Source organism: Eschscholzia californica, unplaced genomic scaffold (genome assembly GCF_041429995.1).
Source record: "Eschscholzia californica isolate CP2 unplaced genomic scaffold, dmEscCali1.0.p SCAF_1, whole genome shotgun sequence".
Lineage (NCBI taxonomy): Eukaryota > Viridiplantae > Streptophyta > Magnoliopsida > Ranunculales > Papaveraceae > Eschscholzia > Eschscholzia californica.
This window is the reverse complement of record NW_028238198.1, coordinates 62,040,750-62,066,164: the sequence shown is the minus strand read 5'-3', so window position 1 is coordinate 62,066,164 and position 25,415 is coordinate 62,040,750. Positions and strand designations below refer to the sequence as shown.

Below are 25,415 nucleotides of genomic sequence, written 5' to 3'. Positions count from 1 at the left end.
TTTTTTTTTTCCTTCTCAATTCTTTATGTCAATTGGTTTAATTGAATTATTTTGAATTGTTTAGAAGGCTTTATCTGCAAACATGACTTCACATCCTTCTTTGAAGGTGGTGTCTCTTCTTCTTCATCTAATGTTTCTAAATGAGAAATGATAATTACCTTTATATTACAACTCCTATGCAAATTTTTCAATTATACATCGGAAAGTTAACTACCCAATATTATCTTTCTAAAATTTAGTAATTTCTTTAGTTCTTTCACATTCTAAAACATTTTTCCAACTTCTCTTATTCCAAATGCTAAAACATTTATGAACCATTATTTACAATAATGTCTTACTAGAATTTGGAAAATTCGTCAATTGAAATTCTAAGTTTCTTATAATTATAATTTTCTTATTTACTTCTTTAACAACTTTTTCTATAAGTTTTTAGTGGTTTATTCTGTTTCTTCCGTAGCTTTTTTCTAAAACTGAAACAATAACTGCACCCTTGATCCACTCTCATAATCAATGTAGCTATAATATGATAAATTTGGCTACTTATAAGTTACTGATGTATGAGTACTTTCTGTTAAACATGTTGGAGAAAGGAAGATAGAAATTATTATAATCAGTAACTGGTACGTTTTCAATTTTTTGTTCGTTCTGGATGTTTTGAATGTTGTTGTTGATTAATGTGATTTAAATTTTCTAAATGAAAAGAACTCTCAAAATCAACTCGCAGATACATTTACAAATTAATTTAATTGGTAAGTTCATTCAATTTTTTTTGTCCATATGTCAATTTTGCTCAATGGAAAGAACTCTCTCTCTCATTTCTTCTTTTAGTTTTTTTTTTTGTTGAGGAAAACACAAAAAAACGAAACTACAAAGTAGTTACACCTTCAACTCACACTTCATTCTCTCCTTCGAATGCCACGTACGACTGATCCCCTGTTTTCTGCCCCACTTGGCTAAAGCATCAGCTAAAATATTTGTCTGTCTCGGGCTGTAGTGAAATAGTATTTGCTCGAAGTTGATACAGAGGGCTTTGATGCTTTCCATGTGATGAAGTGACTGCCAGTTTATTGTCGTGCTGTTGTCCTTGATATGATTTATCAGATTGTTAATTATTATCGCTTTCGATGAAGAGATGAGAGATTTTGAGCTCCGCAACCCATTGTACTGCCTTCAGAATTGCCAAACATTCGCATTCCTCCGCCGTCTGTCCCCTAACGGGCTCTGCCTTAGCTATAATGAAATCTCCGTTTTCATCATGAATGATGCAACCTATACCTACAGGATCTGTGTATATGCTGAAGGAAGCATTAACATTTATTTTGAGGAAGGAGTGAGGTGGCGGCCGCCATATCTGAAGGGGGGCCTTGTGTGTAGGAGTTTGATCGTCCTGGACGCTTGTAGTATAACATTGAATCTTCCTAATCACCTGCTGAGGCACACTATCTGTTCTTCCAAAGCACTTATCACATCTTGCTTTCCAGATAAACCACATGATTTTGGCGAGGAGCGCCATAGTTGGATCAACCAATGCTGGCCAGGTCTGAATCCATTCCAGCACCGAGATAACACCATCAGTTCGAAAGTTGAAATGAAACCAAATGGATCTCGCAAAGGTGCAATGAAGTAGTAAATGAGGCAAGGTTTCCCGTTACATTAATTAGTTTTTTGTTTCTTGGTCAGGTATAACAATCTCTTTTTTTTTTTTTTTGGAAGTCGACTACGATCTACATATGTCGTTACATTTGGCACTTGATACATCATAGATGTGATAAGCTCGATAACCGCCTACTCAAACACTAACAGAACCGGGCCTATAGCCCAACAAGACATTATTTACACCCTAATAACCCCAATTCAAATAACCAAAGATTCACCTTCTCTGGGATTCGAACCTGGGACCTCCAGGAATTTCTGGAGTTTATGTCAACACCTTGGAATCACTTGGGCTACCAACTGTTGACAGGTATAACAATCTCGAAACATCAACGAAAGAACTCATAAAATATTTTGATATGGTACTGAGGGATATGATCAATTTGACTACAGATATTTCTAATTAATGTTACTAAATCTTTAGGTTTAAGACTTTGTTATATGATGATGAACTTCACAATTGTAGGGTCTGTAGTCATTTCCTCTTTGATTCCATAATAGTTGTATTTTTATTTTTTTTTAATCTCTAATGTTGAATCTCATTGTATTTTTTATTGGTTATTGTCTGGACATTCTAATTTCTTGCTCATAGTCTTCCGTGTATAATCACTAGCTGTAAATGAAATGGTTTTTTATTGTCCTTATAAATAACTAGGTACCTCCCGCGTCCTGCGAGTGCGGTCGATTCCGCCGGGCTTACACCAGTCGTGGTCGAAAACTTTCACTGTACAATTTGACTACAGATTTGGAGCTGCACTTGTCATCCGACGATTTAAAGCTGCACTTGCCATCCGACGATTTAAAGCTGCATTTGCCATCCGACGATTTAAAGTTGCATTGTCATCCGACGTCTAAAAGCTGCATTTGTCATCCGACGACTTAAAGTTGCATTTGTCACCCGATTGTCCAAGTTCATCGGGTTTAGAGCTTCATTTGTCACCCGACTTGAAGCCGCAACTGTCACTGGACAGTAGGAGTTCATCCGATTTGCAGTGAAATTGATCGGACTAAAAACTACGTTGTTCACCGGATCGTTGAAGTGACTCTCATTAGTAGTAGCAACATTCTTATTCACCGGATACCCAACATACATATCAGAGGCAACATGGTTGTTCACCAGATTGTATGTCGAATTGTTAAAGTTCGTCCTATCAGATGCAACATGGTTGTTCACTGGAATCTCAACATTCACCTGATTATTATAGTGCATAAGAAATTGTTGGTAACTGTTAACTGGATCATTCGCATTCATGAGATCTTCAACATTCCCCGTCTGATTGTTGAACAACCCATTCACCACGACGTTTACTGAATGAGTCATCTCTTGATTGTTCCCCACATACATTGGAGCAGATGGCAAGTTGTTCGTCGAATAACTAGAGCAAGTATGATCAGAAGCAACATTATCGTTCACCCGATATTGGACATGGGACATGTTAGGAGCCAAATTGTATCTCGAATTGTTAAAGTTGGTGGGATCAGAAACAACATTGTCATTCATTCGATCTTCAACAGGAGCGTTCACCTCAGCTTCAACCTCCATTGACGGATGAGTTCATTTCTCCACTACTGGTTCATCTTCAACATTATTAGGTTTCTTATAAATCTTACAAAGAGTTGTGCTCTCAAACTGCATAAGAAAACAAGAATAATACATCAATCATTCGAACGAGTTAAACATTATAAACCTAAGCATTAAAATCAGACAAAAGTCATTCTTTATACAAAAATCTAAAAAGATCTTTACATGTATATTTTAATAAAGACTAAAGCGAAATTGAATCTTTGCTGCAAATTCATGTAAATTAATAAAAAAAAGTAATTAATAATAAGAGCTAAAGACTTGATTATATACCTTGATTTTGTCACCTTTGTTAGAGAGCTCATATTCATGCATAACCCAATCAGTCTTAAGTCATCTTTTCCTCTATGAAAAACTAAAACTTTCTTACGACCACTTTGGGTGCCATGTCCACAATCTATGATCGTGTCTGTTCCAGTAGCTTTCCACCAACCATCTCCAGCATCTCTTCTTGGTCTCTTTCCATTCGGATATTATCTTTTTCTTGATGTAAAGAAATACATCTCCGAACAACCTTCGTATAGCTTGTATATTAATTCAAAATCAAATCTTCTCTACTAGTATATATATATACACTTGAATATGCAATCATCACGGCAGATCAACATACACATTTGGCTAAGCGTGTAGGGTTTAATTTTAATTGTTATGAAGAGGGTGAACCATCCAACCGCTCTCGAACCACGTCTGACAATACGGTTGATGAATCCCCCCCGCTTGCATCTTTAATCATTGGGGGCACACCATCTGTGAGTTTGGACCATCATTCCCTCGGAGTAATGGAAGTTGTTTGTCCACATTACAAAGCACTCCACTAGCTTGATGAAAAGTTAAATAATTCTCGTACAAATGGTCCATTATTTGGGACATGTTGATTACAAGAGAAAATTCAACTACCCCAACTGCGTGAACCCCCTTTGTCATTAAAAGAAGTATATGATGACACTGATGCTAAATGTAAACATTTCGATGTAATATTCGACGTCACAGCGCATTAAATGCTCATAAATCTAGGATGCATCTTGGATCACGGAAATTTCAATGGTCAAAGTCCTATTTTGTGACGCCCCGTATTTCGAATCACGGTTTGCCCGACAGTTTATAAAAGAAACTCGGTCTAATACTAACTCAAACCAGTTTCAAATATAAACCCAAGCCAAAACTCTCATCACGGGTTACAAATCAAGAAAAAACACAGCGGAACATCAAATATAGTTTAAACCTTTTGAAAATATGCTCGGAAAATATATGTAACCCAAAAATAGTTTTTCATAAAAATGAGAACAATTTGAATTCATTTATATGAACAATTCACAGAAGGGACTGGATTTGGACAGAGTCTCCCCTATAAATTGAACATATCAAACCTGAAAAACCTGTCAACATTCATACATATCTCACAAACTTCTAAATAACAATAGCATCAAATAAAAAGTGATAATGTGCATACTATTTACATGCGTACAATCGCAAACGAGTGAGAGAACGATCCTAACTATTCTAGATGATACATATATAATATTAACGTTGTGATTATGTTGAAAATATAATATAAATTATAATCTTACATAATGTGAGCCGTGGTAGTAAACTATGTCACTCCGGGTCACCAATACCTGCAACTGAACAACAACAAATAGGAATGAGATAACCCGAAGGTCAACTCAGTAGGATACCTAGACATCCTACCCGCACCACACACATCAACATCTTAATATATCAATAGTTATAAGTGTTACATATATACAGAGATATCAATATGCACACGAAGCAAAGCAATATAGCAAGATAATTCTTCTAGCTTACCAAGATCACGACTGAATACGCCCTCAGTCAGGGTCACCTACTATTCGGCTAGGAAGAACCGGTAGGCCTTTGTTAGTGCGTAGGCAGGCGGCGCCTTATTCGAACGTTTGACTACTGCAGTGTACACATGGATCCACGTAATACCCCGGTAAGAGCTTCCGTAACTCTCCCTTCGTCATCATCGCCCATCGGGCTGGCTTGTGATCTCAATACGCATCGAATAGTAAATCTCACCCAAACAATGATACACATAGAATATGTCATGACTTACCCAAACGACTATAAGAGTATCGTCGCGTAGTAGAGCCATATACCCACGGCGATACAATTATCTCGTCTTGAGGCACGTCCTATCTCCGGCCAGATCTGACGCTTCCTCGCAAGGTAACTCATTGACCATTCGAAGAATACCCAAACATATGCATGAACCTATAATAATATTAAATGATCCGATAGGCTCCCAAAGCTACAAGAACAGAGCCCTCCTAACAAGTCCCATCAACCGAAGAAGAATAGCGTTCTTGTCTCTCAAGGTAGGGTAAACCCTGTTTAAAGCCAAGCTTTTATAAGTGTCCACTTTCAGGGATTAAGTATTTTCTTATTAAGAAAACTCGAGTAAACACCCACTTTCAGTTCGGTGAAAACATTGTAAGTATCAACCACATGTCATTACAGAATTCAAACCACACTCACCAGTGGCTTAGCAGAATAACAAACATGGCACTGGTCAGTCCCCTAATCACTACAAGGGTCGGAATACCCCAACTCCCAATCTCTCTCGGACCCCATTCCGGGTAAACAAGAATGGTCGTTACCAAACGGCTGACCACACGCAGCGAGTGTAACCCTTAACATGAATTCATGGCTAATCCATAACAGAAATATAAACAAGGGGACCAACCAATGCCCGACGTCAAATAATCAATACACGTAACACAGATCAAGCGATTCCGCCTCCATGTTATACACGCAGCTCAAGCGATTCCGCCTCCACGTGTTTACAATTCACACAAAACGATCACACAGATCAAGTGATTCCGCCTCCATGTGATTATCTTTCAGAAAAACTATTTTTTTTTTTAAAAGAGAAACATTCATAACATAGAGCAGACCACATACATTCACGTCATCCCATATCATATCATAATTTGATTTAGATAAAGATAAAAAGAAGATAATAACTGAATATATATATAATAGTGGAACGGGGAATACCCGTGCTCCAAGTAAGATTCATAGGATCCTACCTCTTCTTGCGCTTCCAACAATGCTCCTGACTAAGCTCCACTTCTCCTCGAGCTCCCTATTGCAGTACATTAGTCCAACTGGAATATAAAGAGACAAAACGGTCATTTGACAGTTACATAACTGTCAAGAGCCCTCTTGCAGAGCAAGAATGCATAAAATGAATGAAACTAGACTAAGAATGTCCTATCGGCACTATACAGATCACAGAAACATTCCGCCGGATACCTGAAATTCATACAAACCAACCAACCAACTTCCCATAAATTCTATTTTACATTTCCGAGTCTTCATAAGCTGACAAATTATATAACGAACTCAATACTATGAAGCTAGAACTATCAAATCATGAAATTACCCCAATGTTACGAATTCATAACTCAAACTATCCATTTAGGTGAAATATGACAAAATTCGGGAACTATCTCTATTCCAATTCATTTTCAAACTATTCCAAATATGAAATTCGAACACTAAAATAATTCGGCAACACCCCATCTATATTTGGACACCCCGAATTAGTCCATAATCTCCTACACATGTTTCTGAACACAAATCATTCGAAGAAATTGAATAATAATCGTCTAAATAGCTCCAAATTTCGATCCCAAATGAAATTAGTATAACTATACAGTATACAAAATAATAATCATAAAACCATCAAATCCGGACGAAATAGAAATTTCTGAACCGCTAGATATGTAAAACAAGTCAAATAAAATTACCTGGAACAAGTTTCATTGAATTCCGACCACCGGACGCCAAGAAATCCACAGACGAAAATTGGAATATTTCACGGCCAAATAACTCTCTTTTGATCTCGCAGATGAATGGGTTTCAAATTGATTTTGAAATCAAAGGGAAACAGGCTTAATTGTCTAAGGTGGGGTCCACATGAGATATAAAACTAATTCCCTTCCAAAACGCGTCACACATGCGCGGTTAAGGCATAAACTTGGATTGCAAATAGGGTGCCACATGTCGCAGTATAAAGTGGCCACAAAAATTTAATTACTTTTCAGTCCCTAATTTATATATTCCTCGTAAACAAAACCCCCCACATTTATATCTTACTTATTCAGCCCGTATTAATTACCTTATAAACTCAATTTGATTTTTTCTCATCCCACAACTAACCATGAATATTAATTCGACCTGGAAGAAAATTACCGAATACGAAACGATAGCCAAACAATGTCCGATCTTTTCGTGTGACCAGTCAAAATTCATAATTTTTCGAGAACTATTCAATGAGTTATCTGAATCAATCAAAATACGTATCCAATACCAAACCCCAAAGAAACCATTGAATCCGCTCGGCGCTCTAACTCGTCCGATTCTCTGACTCAAAGATTTGGGTGTTACATATTTCATTCACTATACATAAAGAATTGTGTCACATAACCGGATCACTCTTACCAGAGCTAGGAGCAACTCCCTCATATGCTCAACTTTATATTTATGATCCATCATCTGCTTTAAACGTCAGTAGTCGTAGAAATAACGGTTTAGATGTTTCAATCCTCTAAATTATCCAGGACACTTTAATAGATCATAATGCATTTTTTCCAATCTCGCGAAATTTTAGTCCATTTGAATTCGTCAGACAAAGACATGTCCGTTAGTCTTCAATATAATGCATCAACCGATATACGACGTTATAACTACCTACAACTGGTGAAATTGCTATAGTAACCCCTGGCGATGGCAGTGAAATATCTTCATCTCGTGATATAGTCTTGCATTTGAAAGGGGATACTGAATTAATGAGAATATCTGACGGTCACCCTGCTTATTCGATACATTATGCTTTATTTTTTTTGTATGGAGAGTTGAGATGGTATACCTAACTAAAACAATAGGATATAAAATTGAACCAGATAAGTAGAAAAGGTCTAACTCAAATTCAGTTTTTCAGTCATCGTCTATTCTAGCGTCTTGATGAATATTCAACTATATTAAGGGAGTGTAATTTATTCGAAGAGTTCTTGGTAGATGTTGTTGGGATTTACACCCTTATACTAATGTATATGGTGGAAATAAGATATCTAATGTCTACATTAGTATTCCCAGGATCACATGCATAAGCCCATAATAATACCAAGTAATAACAAGAAGATGAATACCTTATTCGCTATTTTTTCCCTCGAACCTTTCCAATCGCTTTTGAGAAGACCAAGAGCTTCAAACGTAGCTCCTCTACTTGGGACACGAGCAATCAACTTGATCTCCCACCTTGTTTTTTAGCTAGCACACCAATGGTGGTTGGAAGAAGAACACCATTAATTCTTCTTTGACTAGGTAGATACTAATGGGAATTAGCTCACTTTCTCCTCTCTACTTGATGTGGTAGAGTAAGAAAGCTTAGAGAGAAATTCCACACCTTATTCTCTGCTCTAAGAGTGTTTATATAGAACCCTAATAAGAATCCACCTCCTTTAAGGTTTCCTAAAACACTCTTTAGAATAAGGTTTAGGGAAATAGTCGAAAATAGCAACTATTAATATTTTCTCAATTACCTAAGGAGGGAGCGTCCAAACACCACGAAAATTGGCAGATATACTTTTTATTATATCAGGAACTAACCCTACAAAATTCAGCCCAATCCGAGTCCTAGAAGTACCCGAACCGGTCTAGGCCCAAAAACCCTGTTTTTTGCCTTTTTGTACTATCTTTGCCTAATTCCTTTTTAGGCCTATGAGATATGTTTATGGGACACTCCCATGATTATATCTCACTCCCACTAGACATATCCTAGATCAATTTGTCACTCTTATGTGTAACCCGTTGTAGGATCCGATCGAAGTTAGCCGCGAATTACTTCGTAATTCGACAATCGTAGTTGGTCTCTAGCTACAACTCTACGATCCCTAAATCAATCGGACTTGATGATCTTCCACATCAATTGTCCTATCCGACAAATTGCTCGCATTACCATCTTGATCGAAGGACTCCTTCAACACCTTCAGACTCCCACTTGGACTTAGAACAAGTGCAATGCCTCGATTCCCGTGTCAATTTAGTATCCCATCTGATACGTCAAGTCATTCAGACTTTCTTGATCTCCGAGTACAACTCTAAAAGACAAACGATTAACTTTTAATCCGTTTGAGCGTGGCCACGCATTTTCAGTTGCTACTCATCAAGTGGTCTTGAGACACTTTGTACCTAATGTGATTAGGATGACACAATCGATTCTTGCGCTCCCACTTAACTTCATGTCTATCCTGTCCTTCCCAGTATCTGTCTTTATAACCTCCTTTTACGGCGCGGTGTTTGACGGAACCAAATTCGGACATTCCTTAGATAAGATGAGTGGAGCACTCATGTTTTGAGGAATCTCTCCAATCTTGTCTTTTTGAGAAGTATTGACGTTCATCACGAGTGATGTACTTCTCATTTGAGGGTTATCCAGTGTATAAACCTTTTACACACCCACGTAGTCGAATAGAATATACTATTCCTATAGCCCATGAAATTGCGCTATCCCATCGACTCCCGTGCTAGTCTTTGTGAGTCATTGTTGTCCATGCAATGACCTGGACCAGGGATTTGATAATAAATATTCCAAGTTCACTTAGTAGGGTTTCATTCATCAGATCACGTATCTGACAAACCTATTCGGAACGTTTTATTATCGATGGACTGTCGTTTAAATACTAAACCAAATTTAGACGACTGTGAAATAACTCTATTATTTCCGATAACGAGAGTTGTAAATCTGAGCCTCTTCCGTAAAACTCCTTTTACCCACTCAGTTTTACTCGTCGAGGTTTATTCCAAATTTACCTCATGCCTTAGACTGAGTCTCATACTATGTCTTAGGTGACAGTTTAGTTTGACTACGTATGTAGTCCGTTTTAAACTTTGCTAATCATCAATTAATTTGAAGATTGCTTTCTTCAACGTTGATAATTTCTAGTAACTTTTACTAGATTTAAGGCTATTTATTCTTTGTGTAGTATTTGCAACAGTTTTCGGCTTAAACACTTTTAGCCTACTTTCCTTCCATGTCTGGAAGTTTGCTACGATGACATGTTCAACTTTTGTACTACTTCATCCTTTAGCCTTCTAGGATATACTAAGTAGTGTTTCGGTTTTCCAATCCGAATTCAGATGTTTAAATGCTAATCATGTCCAACATGATTGACATGAATGTCTCTCTCATGCTTGCTTGCTCATCGGTGTCTTTAGACTCCGAGTCTCGCAACGCTCTCTGTCATGAGTTTTTGGGTCGAAATTCCTTTAGACTTTTCCCGAGTCTTAGATTTTCGGTTTCGGATCTCAAGCGTCTCAGCGTACTGAGTATTTCTAATCCTATCATCTTTTTTTATCTACGCTTGTAGACCTTTAGATGCCCAAAATGGCATTTTATCCTTTTGTGTGTGGTCCTTTATTGAGTCAGTTCGTTACTGTTATAGAACATCTTATGTCGTACTCAGTCTTTTGTATGTACTCTGCATACGGACCCGGAAGGTTTGTTTACTCTCACTTGCCTTCTTGAAATTTTGTGATTCAAGAATTTCCTCATTTCTCGGGAATCAAAACCATTTTGATTGCCTCTGTGAATCGAAGATTCCGTCTCTTCCGTGTTTTAATCCGTCGATGGATTCCTGAAGCATGCATATGGACATAGCTAGACTGGGGAAATCCAATTCCTTTTGTCTAGTTTCGGGAAACTCGAATGTTTCCATCCTTCTCAGTTTTCTGCTCTGGAAAACTAATTTAGGTCTTCCGTTGACTTAAATTATCAAGCTACATGTCTTGACGAGATGTGGATTCCATATTGTTTTGGCTAGATGCCAAAATTAGAGTTAGTTTTCCGTCTCTGCGCCGGTCTTTTTATCTCTTCAGAAATAACCTTTATCTTCTGAATCTTTAAGATTTTACTTTTGACCTTTTAGGGCTTTTGAACAACAATTTGAAATATTCTCAACGGCTTTGAGATATTCCTTTAGAGACACTTTCAACTACTTTGAGAGTTACATTCGCTTTTGTGCGGTAGGTTTTTAAGATCTAATCTTTACCTTTTCTTTTTCGAGGAACTGCGGTTTTATAGTCTTTCAACAGTTTTGTTGCTCTTGGTCGAACTTAATCGTCCTGTACAAGTTTCATGATTGTTCTTCATGACTCTTCATGATTTTTCTCATGATCGAATTAATTTGACTTGTACTTTTCTCCCATTTATTCTTATAACAATTAGCACTTTTCTCCCAGACTACTAGGTGTGCTAATTACTATAAGAATACTATCATGAGCAACAAACACTTTGTTCTCTTGATTGCTTGTGGAAAAAAAACCCAAATTTCTTCTAAAGAAATTGCATCAGACTTTAGCTGATTTTTGTAACGCTTTTACAAGCTTAGCTGTTAGACGGACTTTGGTAAGTGTGAAAACAATCGTTTCTAGAATATATCCCAAAATATTTGGAAGACTGGCTTAAACCCATCATTGATCGAATCATGCATAGCAATGCTCGATTACTCCCACTGAATCCACCATCCCTCAGATGTGTTCTTATGGAGCGAGTTGGGAAACGGTTTCTCAACTCCTTTGATGGTTATCAAGTGTTTGACACAAGTTTTTACCACTCCAATCTAATCGGATGACTTAAACTCTCTTGTCAAAATGATTCTTTACTTCGGTGTGTACTTCGTTTGAACCTTTCAAACATTCCGACTTATACTTTATGATTTGTATGTTTCCATACTTCATGAAGTTGTCAGAGTACGTATTGAAGTTTTTCTTGTTAGCTTCTGCAAGTAAACTTATAGGTCTGCATAACAATGTATGAGCCCTAATAGATTACTAGTCTCTATGCCTTTTGAAAAGGGTGACTTTGTCAATTTAGTCCTTAAGACCTAATTGACAATGCTGAAGTTAATGAGTTTGAATCTCTTGATATCAACCATTATCAATGTTAACCTTTAGTTAATTTACCACTGGTTTAAAACATCAGATGTTTCTAGAAGAACAAAATAATCACTATTAAGTTCTAAGCTAGATCGGTGTCTAAAAAAAGACTTCGATCCCTTTCAGCATCCCTAGCATTTCAGCTTCTGCTCCCTCTTGGATCTTTACTTCTTTTAGTCAAGTATATAACTCCCTTCAGCTCCCACTGTGCCGCTCATCTGGTCTTAAATACCTGATAAAGGAATTCTATTATACTTGTTTAACTTTGTTAACAAGGATACTGGAACCGGAATTCATAATTTCATTCCTTTTGTCCTTCAGGTGCTAAAGGTAGTTTCTTTTTTAAATGATCTAACCATTATTTGGAAACATTTACAGTAATGAGGAATACTCTTGATCATGTACTCGGCAACTGCTTTTCTTTGATCAAATATTTGTCTCACTTGACTGATCCTTTGCCCTTTTGAATCTCAAGAACTCTTTCTTAGATTCCTTCCATCGAATCTCAAGAACTGTTTCTTAGATTCGATGTTCCCGTGTGTTTTGCTCAGTTGTTCATAACAATCTGAGTGACTCATCTAAGGTCTTTTCTATCTAGGTTCAATCGATATTGAATTGGGTGATAGATGAATTTTGTTGTCTTCCCTTGGGATGACTTTCAGATTACCTTGGAGGTCTCGTACCTCCCCATTTATGACTTCTGTAGGAATTTCTTCCTCAGTGTGTCTTAATGGTAATGCTAGCATTCATTACTCTTCCAAAGAGAATGTTATACGATTGCTTGCAAATGGCTTTTGACCTTCTTTGGTATGAGTCAACATTGGGATTGGGTATTCTAGTACGCTTTCCTTTTAAATCTGAGAACCATACTCGATTTATTCTTCCATTCTAGGAAGTTGATCAACACCTCCTTTAGGTGTGATTCAATGTTGAAACTGTTTTCATGGGTCATCTTAATTCTACATAAAGAAATGGCAAAGTTTTAAAACTCGTTATCATTTTTGAAAAACTTTAGTTTTGAAAAACATTAGTTTTCCCACATTATTCAATAAAATCGTCCCCGATTGAATAAGTGATTCCAAGACCCCAGTTCTTCGGAGTAAAGCGGACGAAGGCCCTACCCTTTGACTCCGTCGTTCCGGGTGAGCGAACTACTTCACTGATCATACCTTATGACTCTTGGTTGATAGATTTCATTGATGAATGACTAATCTATCCTTTAATTTGCCTCGAGTATCCAAGACTCTCTTGCTGATCTCGTTGAGTAGAACCATTTAGACATGTAGGCCTCTTCTATAAACCTACCCGCATTGTCCCAAGGTAGAGGAGGTACTCTGCGAAGGCCGACCCACCTTCCTCGAACAAGGGCGCAACGAGTGTCTTAATCTGGATAGGCGATTACTCAAGATTACGTTTTGGGGACTTTTACGCTAGTCTGGCGTTTGTTAGTGAACCTATTTAGCCTAACTAACATCCACGACATAAAGCGTAAATAAGTAAGTAAATGCGCGCGAGAAAGTAAATCAAGCAGACATGGATCCTAGTATGACCCCTAACCTAAAAGATCTAAAATCCTTTGGTTTGCTTCTTGTTTCGCCTTTTGGTTCGTCTAGATCTAAATCTTTGAACTTCCATTGATTTCTCCCACTCGCCTTTGGATTCCATCCTTGAGTTTCTTCAATGGACTCATAGACCCTAAACTCTAATTACAAGACTCTAATGATTCGCAGATCGTATAAACTTGAAATTGAAATTAATTACAAAGCATGCACCCATCCGTGCTTAAAACAAGAATATAGAAACAAATCTATGGCCACACTAGTTTCCCACATTCACACCACATACAATCATATAATATATCAAGGCTAAGATTATATATGCATGATAATTCGGGAGATACTTTTGTCGACATCCCATGTCACATTACGGACCTTAAGTCTAAATTCGAAGAATTCGACTAATGGTGCGTTCTCGTTTTATCTTTTATGATTTCTAAAATCAACTTTAAGAAAAACTCCGTTTTGGGCTCGAGAAAGCCCGGGTCAATTTCGGAAAAAACTTGGTTCGATTCTTAATGATTTCATAAATCAATTTAAAGAGAAATCCGTTTTGGCCTTCCGGATGGTCCGGATTAACTTTGGAATTATTTGGTTGGAATCGGAAGAAATTTTGGTGCTGGACCGGACCAGCACTAGGTGTCTCAGACCTAGTTCGAGACACCCAGAACCTCCCAGACGCGTCCAGGAAGCTCCGTTGCAGCTGCTGGTCGCGTCTCCAAGACTCGTCCAGAAGCTTTTGTTGCAGCTGCTGGTCGCGTCCAGCAGCTGCTCTGGGCGCGTCCAGAAGACGCGTCCAGGAGCTTCTGGTCCGACCAGGAAGCTTCCTGGCCGGACACTAGGGTTTTCAAAAAACTCTAGTTTCCAATTTTTTTTTTTTTTTTTGCAACTCTAAGTTGCTAAATTTCCAATTTTAATACTCTTTCTAAACTTTTGAAATCTTTTTAGAACACTTCTAAAATTTTTCAAAACTTTTAGAAGCATTTAAAATTTTCCAAATTTTGTTTTTGGGAGATTCCCAAACTCAAAACAACTCCTTTTAAAACACTTCTAAAATTCCAAATTTTTGTTCTTGGGAGTTTCCTAAAACTCAAAAACAACTCTTTAATCAAACCAATTTTGGATCAAAATCTAGGTTTTTGAAACTTTTTACAAGAAGCATTTTGAAACCAATTGGAAAAATTCTTGAATCTCATTCAAAATTAATCAAATTTTATGTTTAAAACTTTTTTAAACATTACAATCTATCTAGAACAAGCATAGATTGGATCAAAATCTTGGTTTTTGAAACACTTTCAAGAACGAATTTTGAAAACAACTTGAAAAATTCTTGAATCCCATTCACAATTAATCAAATTTGTGTTTGAAATACTTTTAAACACCATTATCTATCTAGAAAAGCATGGAATTGGTCCAACACTTATATAAGATAGGCTAATTGCAAGAGGCTTTGATACCACTGTTGGGATTTACACCCTTATACTAATGTCTATGGCGGAAATAAGACATCTAATGTCTACATTAGTATTCCCAGGATCACATGCATAAGCCCATAATAATACCAAGTAAAAACTAGAAGATGAATACCTTATTCGCTATTTTTTCCCTCGAACCTTTCCAATCGCTTTTGAGAAGACCAAGAGCTTCAAATGTAGCTCCTCTACTTGGGACACGAGCAATCAACTTGATCTCCCACCTTGTTGTTTAGCTAGCACACCAATGGTGGTTGGAAAAAGAACACCATTCTTCTTTGACTAGGTAGATAGTAATGGGAATTAACTCACTTTCTCCTCTCTACTTGATGTAGTAGAGTAAGAAAGCTTAGAGAGAAATTCCACACCTTATTCTCTGCCCTAAGAGTGTTTATATATAACCCTAATAAGAATCCACCTCCTTTTAGGTTTCCTAAAACACCCTTTAGAATAAGATTTAGGGAAATAGTCGAAAATAGCAACTATTGATATTTTCTCAATTCCCTAAGGAGAGAGCGTCCAAACACCATGAAAATTAGCAGATATACTGTTTATTATATCAGAAACTAACCCTCCAAAATTCAGCCCAATCCGAGTCCTAGAAGTACCCGAACCGGTCTGGCCCAAAAACCCTGTTTTTGGCCTTTTTGTACTATCTTTGCCTAATTCCTTTTTAGGCCTATGAGATATGTCTATGGCACACTCCCATGATTATATCTCACTCCCACTAGTCATATCCTAGATCAATTTGTCACTCTTATGTGTAACCCGTTGTAAGATCCGATCGAAGTTAGCCGCGAATTACTTCGTAATTCGACGATCGTAGTTGGTCTCTAGCTACAACTCTACGACCCCTAAATCAATCGGACTTGATGATCTTCCACATCAATTGTCCTATCCGACAAATTGCTCGCATTGCCATCTTGGTCGAAGGACATCTCCTTCAACTCCTTCAGATGCATGTGCCTCGACTGAACAGAACCGCTTAAATTATAGTAGACTTAATCAGAGCAAGTTATGTTTCGAACTGTATAATGGTCTCACAAATATTGCAAGTGCTAGGCCGCGTCCTGATCAAGTAGGTCGTCGGTTTATATTACCCTCATCCGTTACAGGTAGTAGTAGACATTTGTTTGAAATATATCGAGACTCCACGAGAATCACACGTTATCACCATCAGATATTTTCTTAACAATGACTACAAATCCAAAATGGCCAGAGATAATGACTGCACTACTACCCAATTAGACCGTTATTAATCGATCAGATTTAGTTGCACGTGTGTTCGAGTTAAAGAAAATTAATAAGTGTAATTAATAAGGATGGTTTGTTCGGAAAAGTTGTAGCTCATGTTTGCACAATAGAATTTCAGAAACGTAGATTACCTCATATGCATGCTCTAATCTTCCTTCAACAACCAGACAAATTCACACACCTGCTCAAGTTGATAAATTTATTTGTCCTAAATTTCCAGATCAACATGCAGATCCCCTGTTTTTTGAGACTGTTAAAAGTTGAATGGTGCACGGTCCATGTGGTCTACGATGTCCGATGTCTTCGTGTATGATAAACGAAAAAAATGTTCAAAAGGTTACCTTCGTAAGTTTGTGAATAAAATAACTATAGGAGAAGATGGACACCTAGTATATCGTCGCCGTAATGATTGTCACATTAATGTGGAAGTTTGTGCGAGTGTGCGTTGTGATAAATATATAAACGAATATATCTACATGGGGATGTTTGTACTATAATGGTTGTGGGTGCAACAGATGAGATTCAACAATATCTTGACTCGCGATATATATCACCACGAGAGGCGGCATAAAGATTATTCGGTCGTTTACTAAATGAAGAATATCCATCTGTTGTGAGGTTGGTTGTGCATTTACCTAGTACGCATCATGTTGTTTTTCAACCTATGGACAATCCAGATGTCGTCCAGTTTAAAGTTGATAACCAAATATCCACTTCAATGGATTTCTTCTTTTGTTGTGGCGTAGATCCAACGACAAGAAATTACAATTATCAAGAATTCCCTCAACACTATGTGTGGGAGAAACAATCTAATTTTGGGTGAAAAGGAAAAAAAAGATTTACAATAAGAAGAATGTATTTTGTTATTCCTAACGAAGGGGAAAGGCTCTATTTACGGTTATTATTAATTGTTGTGAAGAGTCTAGTATCATTCGAATAGTTTCGTAGAGTAAATGGTGAAGTGCGTGACACTTTCAAATCAGCATGTGTTGCCAGTGGACTTTTAGAAGATGATGCTGACTGAATATTATGTTTAGAAGAAGCTGCAAAAATAAATACAGGTTACCAGTTACGAAGGTTGTTTTGTATCATTCTATTAGAATGAGTACCACTAAATCCATCTTCTTTATGGAATAGGTTTGCCCTAAACATTTTGATGATCTTGGACATCAACTTCGTACGACACGAGGTATTACAGAACCAACAGATTCTCAAATACGGGTTTCTGGATTGCACCTCCTCAACAGGGGCGTGGGTAAAGGGGTGCATCCGGTGCGGTCGCACCGGGCCCTACTTTACCCAGGGGTGCATCCGGTGCGGTCGCACCGGGCCCCACTTTACCCAGGGGCCCCTTTATACCCAATAGGTAATGCTAAGTATTCCAAAAAAAAAAATGTACTATCCTCATTGGGAATGTACATCTAGCAGCAGCTTTATACTGGTTAGGACTTTAATTGTGTAACTTTCTAACTTTTTCTTTACCTCATTATTAAATGTTTTTCTCTCTCTCTCTCTCTCTCTCTCACTTTTGTCCTTTTTTTTATCTAATGACCGTTGGACATTCCTTTTCTTTGACTCTTTCTATCTTTCTAACTTACTTCTCTATTAATTCTCTCAAACTAGTTATATCCCATTAAATGTGGTGTACTATTTATATATCTTCCATGTTTGTTCTTTTCTTATCTTTTTTTTTATCTCATCTCATCAGAGAACTCAAGTAAAGTAGATCATCTCATATCCATATTTTATTGATTTTCTTTTTCCTAAATTTCAATTTCGAGTGATCAAGTCAAGACAATTTTCTTATTTCTTTAGAATTGACAAAGTAGTGAATCATAAGTCTTCCATCGCAAAGGTACTCCCGTAATCCCTCACTTATTTTTTATTTTATATATTTGATTCATTGTTTGTTTAATACTTAAAAGCACTTTTAATTGTTAATTTGCCATAATGTGGGTTAGAACTTAGAAGTTAAAAGATAGATTACAAATATTGCATATTTTTTTTTTATCTTGTAACTACGATTCTATGTTTATTGTCTTGTTGGATAGATAAAAGTTACTTTTTTATATGGTAATTTTGTATTAATATACTTATTTTATATTATTCTTTGTATAGTTAAAGTCAATGGCACCAAGGAAATACAAGTCCGGAAGTTTGAAGAGGCGGGAGAAATAAAAAGAAAATCAATTTATCCAAACACAAAAAGGGGCTCTTGACAAGTTCATTGTTAGAGAACAACCATCTTCAAATGAAGATTTAGTAAATGAAGATAAAGAATTGATTGAAACTCATATACAAGATGAAAATAATATTGTTGATCATCAAAATCATGAATTTCATTATATTGGTAATTCTAGTAATAGTTCCGCGAGTGAAGACCTTGATAATGATATTTCCGAAGATGTTTTTAATGACTCTGAAGAAGAACCGTGTGATCCAATTCTGGATAATATATACGATCCTAGAAGTTGGGATAATCTTGAGGGAAAATGGAGAGATTTAGTAATTGAAAAAGGTCCGATAAGAGATCTATCAATGAAAAGTGGGCCCAATGATCGGAATAATAGACATTTTTCTTCCGAATTCTATACTCGATATTTATCAAACGGAGAAAAGCATGATAGAAATTGGCTTGTGTATTCAAAAGATGCCGATAAAGTATTTTGTTTTTGTTATAAACTATTTAAGAAGAGGTTTTTGAAAACTCAATTAGCAAATGACGGGTACGGAGATTGGCAACATCTTGGTGTGAGACTTACAGAACATGAGATTACCACTGAGCATATTGCTAACATGGCTACATGGATTGAGACGCAAATTAGATTGGGAAAAAGTCAAACAATTGATAAAACTGTGCAAGAATGTATTAAAAAGGAGAAAGAACATTGGAGATTATTGTTACGAAGATTAATTTCAATAGTAAAATATCTTTCCAAGTACACTTTGGCTTTCCGTGGAAGAAAACACAAGATTGGGCAGGAAAGCAATGGAAACTTCGTTGGGCTTGTTGAAATGTTAGCAGAACATGACCCAGTTATGGAAGAACACCTCCGTCGGATTCGAAATAATGAGATTCGATGCCATTACTTAAGTAATGTAATTCAAAATGAGTTGATACAATTGTTATCAGCCGAAGTCAGAAGTGCAATACTTAAAAAAGTTAGAGAAGCTAAGTATTTTTCAATTATACTTGATTGTACACCTCATGTGAATCACGAAGAACAAATGACATTGATTTTAAGATGTGTAGATATGTCTGCTACTCCTGTGAAAGTAGAAGAATATTTTGTTGAATTTGTTAATGTGAATGACACAACTGGACTTGGATTGTTCGGACAACTACAAACAACTTTAAAGAATTTGGGTCTAGAGATTGATGATGTGAGAGGACAAGGATACGATAATGGTTCGAATATGAAAGGGTGCAAACAAGGAGTACAAAAAAGAATTTTAGATATAAATCCCAGAGCATTTTACACCCCTTGTGGTAGTCATAGTCTTAATTTGACTCTTTGTGACATAGCAAATTGTCATGGTAAGGCTAAAGACTTCTTTGGAGTAGTACAACGACTTTATTCTTTATTCGCAAATTCTACAAAGCGGTGGCATATTTTAAAAGAGAATCTGAAAGGAGTTACTTTGAAACCACTATCAACCACACGTTGGGAAAGTCGTGTTGAAAGTGTCAAAGCGATTATATCGCAACCTCTACAAATTAGAGAAGCTTTACTTCAATTAGCAGAAAGTGACACCGAGGCAACAACAAGAAGTGAAGCACAATCTATAGCAAGACATGAGCTTGGTGATTTCGAGTTTTTATTAGGCATTTGTATTTGGTACAAGATATTGGTGATGGTTAATAAGGTCAGCAAATGTTTGCAATCAAAGGATATTCACATAGATGATGCTATGACACTTGTAAAAGGTTTAATTACTTCGTTCAAGAAGTATAGAGAAACTGGATTTGAAGAGGCAATGATCGATGCCACGAGAATGGCTGATGAGTTAGATGTTGATCCAGTGTTTCCGGAGAGGCGTGTAATTCGTCGAAAAAGACATTTTGATGAGACCGCTGAGAGCTCATCGCAAATAATTCCACAATTTGGTAAGGAATATTTTAAAGTTCATTATTTCATTTTATTAGTTGATCAAGCTATTGGTTCATTGGAGAGAAGGTTCGAACAATATCAAGTATATGAGAAAATATTTGGTTTTTTGTTGAGACCGGAAAAGTTAAGTGGATATCATGATGAAGAATTAAAAGTTTCTTGTGAGAATCTTGCAAATAGTCTAAAAAAAGATGATCATTTTGACGTTGAAGGGGACGAATTATTTGTCGAGTTAAAACTCTTGCAAGATGTTTTGCCAACTGAGATTACAAAAGTCGATGAGATATTGAATTTCTTGAAGAAAATGAATTGTTTTCCTGCTGCTAGCATTGCGTACAGGATTTTGTTAACTATACCAGTGACTGTTTCATCAGCAGAAAGAAGCTTCTCAAAATTAAAAATTTTAAAATCATACTTGAGATCGACTATGTTACAAGACAGACTAAATGGGTTAGCTTTGCTCACTATCGAGAGTGGATTTTTGGACAATATCAATTATGAAGATTTGATAGATGATTTTGCTTCAAAAAATGCAAGAAGAAAAAATTTTAAGTAAAGATTGTTACATGGAGTCCAGGGATTACAGAGTTGAATAGATGATGAAGATACGAAGTTGTTAATTTTGTTTTTCTATCAATTTTTTGCTATGTTTGCTTTGTAGTTTGAATTTATCTAAAATCCGATTTTTCATTTAATTAAAATGTTTAAAAATTTCTTTTCAATTTTTACTTGTGGATTTATTCGATTTATCGATTATAGAACGGAGGGCCCCATACTGCAGTTTCGCACCGGGCCCCCAAATTCTCGGCCACGCCACTGCTCCTCAATGAAATCCTGTTAGAGTATGGTAAATCCCTCAAAGACGATTTCACATCCATGCCTCAACCTAATCAACAACGGAATCAAATTACAGGCAACCGGTTTATCTGGGAACATATGCAACTACAAACATCAATAAGTAATACTGAATTGACTTCAAAAGTTAACTTTTTGAATAGTGCAGAAAGCCACACTTTTTAGGCTATTATTAGTTATGTAAATAACAATGAAGGGTTACTATTTTTCCTCAATGGTGGGGCAGGAATAGGAAAAACATTTTTATACAACACAATTGTAGCAACATGTCGAAAAAGAGCATATAGTTATTATTGTTGCTTCATCCGGTATTGCTACATTACTACTGGTCGGAGGGAGAACAACTCATTCAACTTTTCGGATTCCTCTTGATGTGTACGAAGATTCTGTTTGTAACATTGGTAAGCAAACTGCACTTGCCGATTTTTCTGAGCATCAAAATTGATTATATCGGACGACGTTTCAATGCAACACAAGTATTGCGTCGAGGTTGTAGATCGTTCACTTCAAGATATTTGTAATAACAACAAAACCCTTTTGACGAACTGACTGTTGTTTTTGGTGGTGACTTTCGTCAAATTCTTCCTGTTGTACCAAAAGGAGTGCGAGAGCAAATAGTATGGGCCTCATTAAGGTGTTGACTCTTTCACAAAATATGCGCCTCCAATTGAATGACAATGACAATCACATGTTTCGGACTTTCTTTGAACATGTATATTCTTAAACTTAGTTTCATAGCTTATTGTTAACATTTATTTTATACATTAAAATATTTATAAAATAAGAGTTATATTTTTATGATAACATATTACACTTTCCTATGTAGGTAGAGACAAATGACTCGGAGAATTTATCATTACCTTCTTACCAAAATAGATGTCGTACTCTGGTAGAACTCATAAATGCAGTTTATCCCGAGTTAAATATGTATCAAAATCTTACAGCGAATTATCTTACACAACGAACCATTTTGTCTGTGCGAAATAAAGATGTGTCAGCCATAAATACTCCAACTTTAAACATAACTCCTGGCGAAATGATCACATACCTGGCTGCTGACAAAATGGTCGAAACTAAAGTTAATGATTACTCTTCAAATGCTCGCTACGCAGACGAGTTCCTGAACTCACTTAATCCTTCCGTATTACCACCATTCAAGTTGTAGTTAAAAATCGGTTCTCCAATTATGCTGTTGAGGAACTTTTCCCTGAAAGATTGACTATGTTACTACCAGATTGATGGTTGTCAACTGTGCAACTCAAGTTTTTGAAGCAAAAAATCTTGATTGGAGATAAACGTGGTAACATGGTATCTATTCCTAGAATCTCTCTGAACCCAAGTTCTTCCGAGTTGAACATTCGATTCACAAGACGTCAATTTTCTATTCGTTTAGCATATGCAATGACAATAAACAAGTCTCAAGGTTAGTCAGTCATACATGTGGGAATAGACCTGCGGTTTCCAGTATTTAGTCACAGTCAATTATATGTGGATCTGTCTAGATCTACTGACCGCAAGAGAGTGCATATATTATCGTCTGAACAATCGCATTTCTTTAGTACAACCAATATTGTTTATAATGAAGTTTTGTTGTAGTTATTTAATATATTTCAAAACTCTTCCTTAGGTGTCTCCAACATCTGGATTTAATAGTTTTTAATATAAAAAATCTCTCTCGTTATAATTATGTAACCAAGAATCAAATTAATACTTCAACTAATGAATGTCATTTACTAAGTAAATTTCTTCATCCATTATATATCAAAACTATGTTAAATAATAACTTAATCATCCTCACACACATAAATCATTCAATTTACATTATGTGTCGAAGGCACGGGTTATATCTAGTCTATCATACAAAACAGATCAGTATGATAAGGACAACTAGATGTTGATTGATTATAAAAAAAACTAGATGTTGATTGGACAACCAGGCAGACATATGACTAGGATTACCACTTCTTGTTCAAATCCAACAATCCATTTTCTTTCCCACATTAAATATGGATGTCCATATATACTTCATTATCATTTTTTTCTATGTACACGTCATTGACCCTTCATTTATCTAATTTTATTATCAAGTGTTACCTTCCTATAAAGAAAAACAAAAACAAGTGTTCCTTTCCCTCTCATAACTTCATTTATCACATAGTTTACTTTTGCTAAAAATCTGTTTTTACTTTGAGTTGTTGTGATATGAAGTCGGTTTGATAATCCAGTGAACAAGAAAGCAAGGAAAGTGAAGTTACAATATATAATAACACTTCTTTATGAATTGATCATTTTGAGAACGGAGATGCCTTCTATGTTTTTATATTGAATTTTTGTTTGCACAAACTAGAATCGTAGAGTTCAAATTTTCATTTCTTTTGTAAGTTGTACTTTTCAAAACAATTTAAATATATGTCTGCTACACCTTGGGTTGTTTTTTTTTAAATGGGGTCTAAATTGATTTCATTTAATTGGACTTCAACCAGCATGGGGCAGAGAGCTATCTAGAAAAGAAAACTAGAAACTTTTCTGAAAAGATTTTCTAAAAAAAATTTCTAAAAAGATTATCAAAAAAAGTTTTGTAATTTCAAAAATCTTAAATAATTTACAATAAATTTTATACCTCTAGAAAACTATATTTTTCATAAGAGGGTACTAATCTCAAAAAACTAAAATTACGATGAGAAAGTACCAAATGTATAGAGAAAAAAAATTATATAATCAAATATCATGTCTACTTTTCGGTATTGTGTAAAGGATATTGTCCCGCCCATAGGGTGAGGGTTATGCCTAGTATATAATAAGGGAGGAGGGTATATCTTTTAGAATATACCCTCCTCTTCAATGGTTAAGATTAAACCTTCTAAACTTATCTCCAGGAGTTAAGATTAAATCTCTTGAATTTATCTCCAAAGGTTAAGATTATACCTCCTAAAATATCTTTAGTGACTATGATTACACCTCTTAAACTTATCTCCAAGAGCTCAGATTATACAACTGTTTGTTTCCACCGCACACGGATTTACGGTTATACCCTCGTGTTGAGAGTTGGTTATGTGTTTAATGAATAATACTACTCCCTCCGTCCCAAAATGAATGACCTAATTTCTATTTTAGGTTGTCCCATTTTAGAGTCCTATTTCTAAAAATAAAGAAATGAACTTTTCGCTATTTCCAATAATACCCATTACTATAAATTTAATGACAACTTTATTTAAAGGTAAGTTCAACTTTTCATTGTAAATAAAAAAAATTAATAAGGATACAATTGGAAAAATCATGTTATTTTTGAAAGTCAAACAACAATTAATGATGTCCCCTTAATAAGTTGGGTTTTCAAAATAGGTCATTCATTTTGGGACTGAGGGAGTAATAATTTAATGTTTCGACATTACAAGAGAAAGTTTTCACCCTCTAATCCAATCATCCTCCACGGTAGGGGTGGGAATCGGTCCGGTCGGGACGACCGCGGGCCTTAACTTCATCGGTCGGTCTCGGTCGGGCACTCAAAATCAATGTTCGCCTATTTACTCGGTCGGTCCGGTCCGGTTAAAATCAACATTTCTATTGACCAAATCCCGCTTGTGACCGAGAGACCGGTCGGGACTCACCGGTATCGGTCGGACGGTATCGGGCCAAACCACCTAATTTACAATTAAATAATACCTAAATGAAAAGTTAAAATTAGATTTCATTAACTATTTTTATACTCTTAAATACCACTTAGACTTAGACTTGGTCACTTACAATTTACATGTAAGACTATAATACTTTCAACAAAAAAAAAGTAACATTACAATATTGGGGGTATTTAAATTAACAAAAGGGAAAAGTGAGATATTAGTATATTAGTTACAAAGGGATATGACGGGCCTATCGGTCGGGTAGGTTGTTATTTCGGTACTTAATAGTCGGGCATATCGGTATTAACCATCGGTCTTTAATCGGACGGGTTAATCGGTCCGGTCAC

General features: G+C 36.2%; 1 protein-coding gene across 1 annotated transcript; it reads left to right on the top strand.

Annotated features, from left to right (window-relative positions):
• The first annotated feature begins 19,019 nt into the window (after positions 1–19,019).
• LOC147568056 (uncharacterized) lies at positions 19,020–21,149 on the top strand. Its single transcript, XM_086658939.1, has one exon. It carries the CDS (start codon positions 19,020–19,022, stop codon positions 21,147–21,149), a length of 2,130 nt encoding a protein of 709 aa, XP_086515065.1.
• The last annotated feature ends 4,266 nt before the right edge of the window (positions 21,150–25,415 follow it).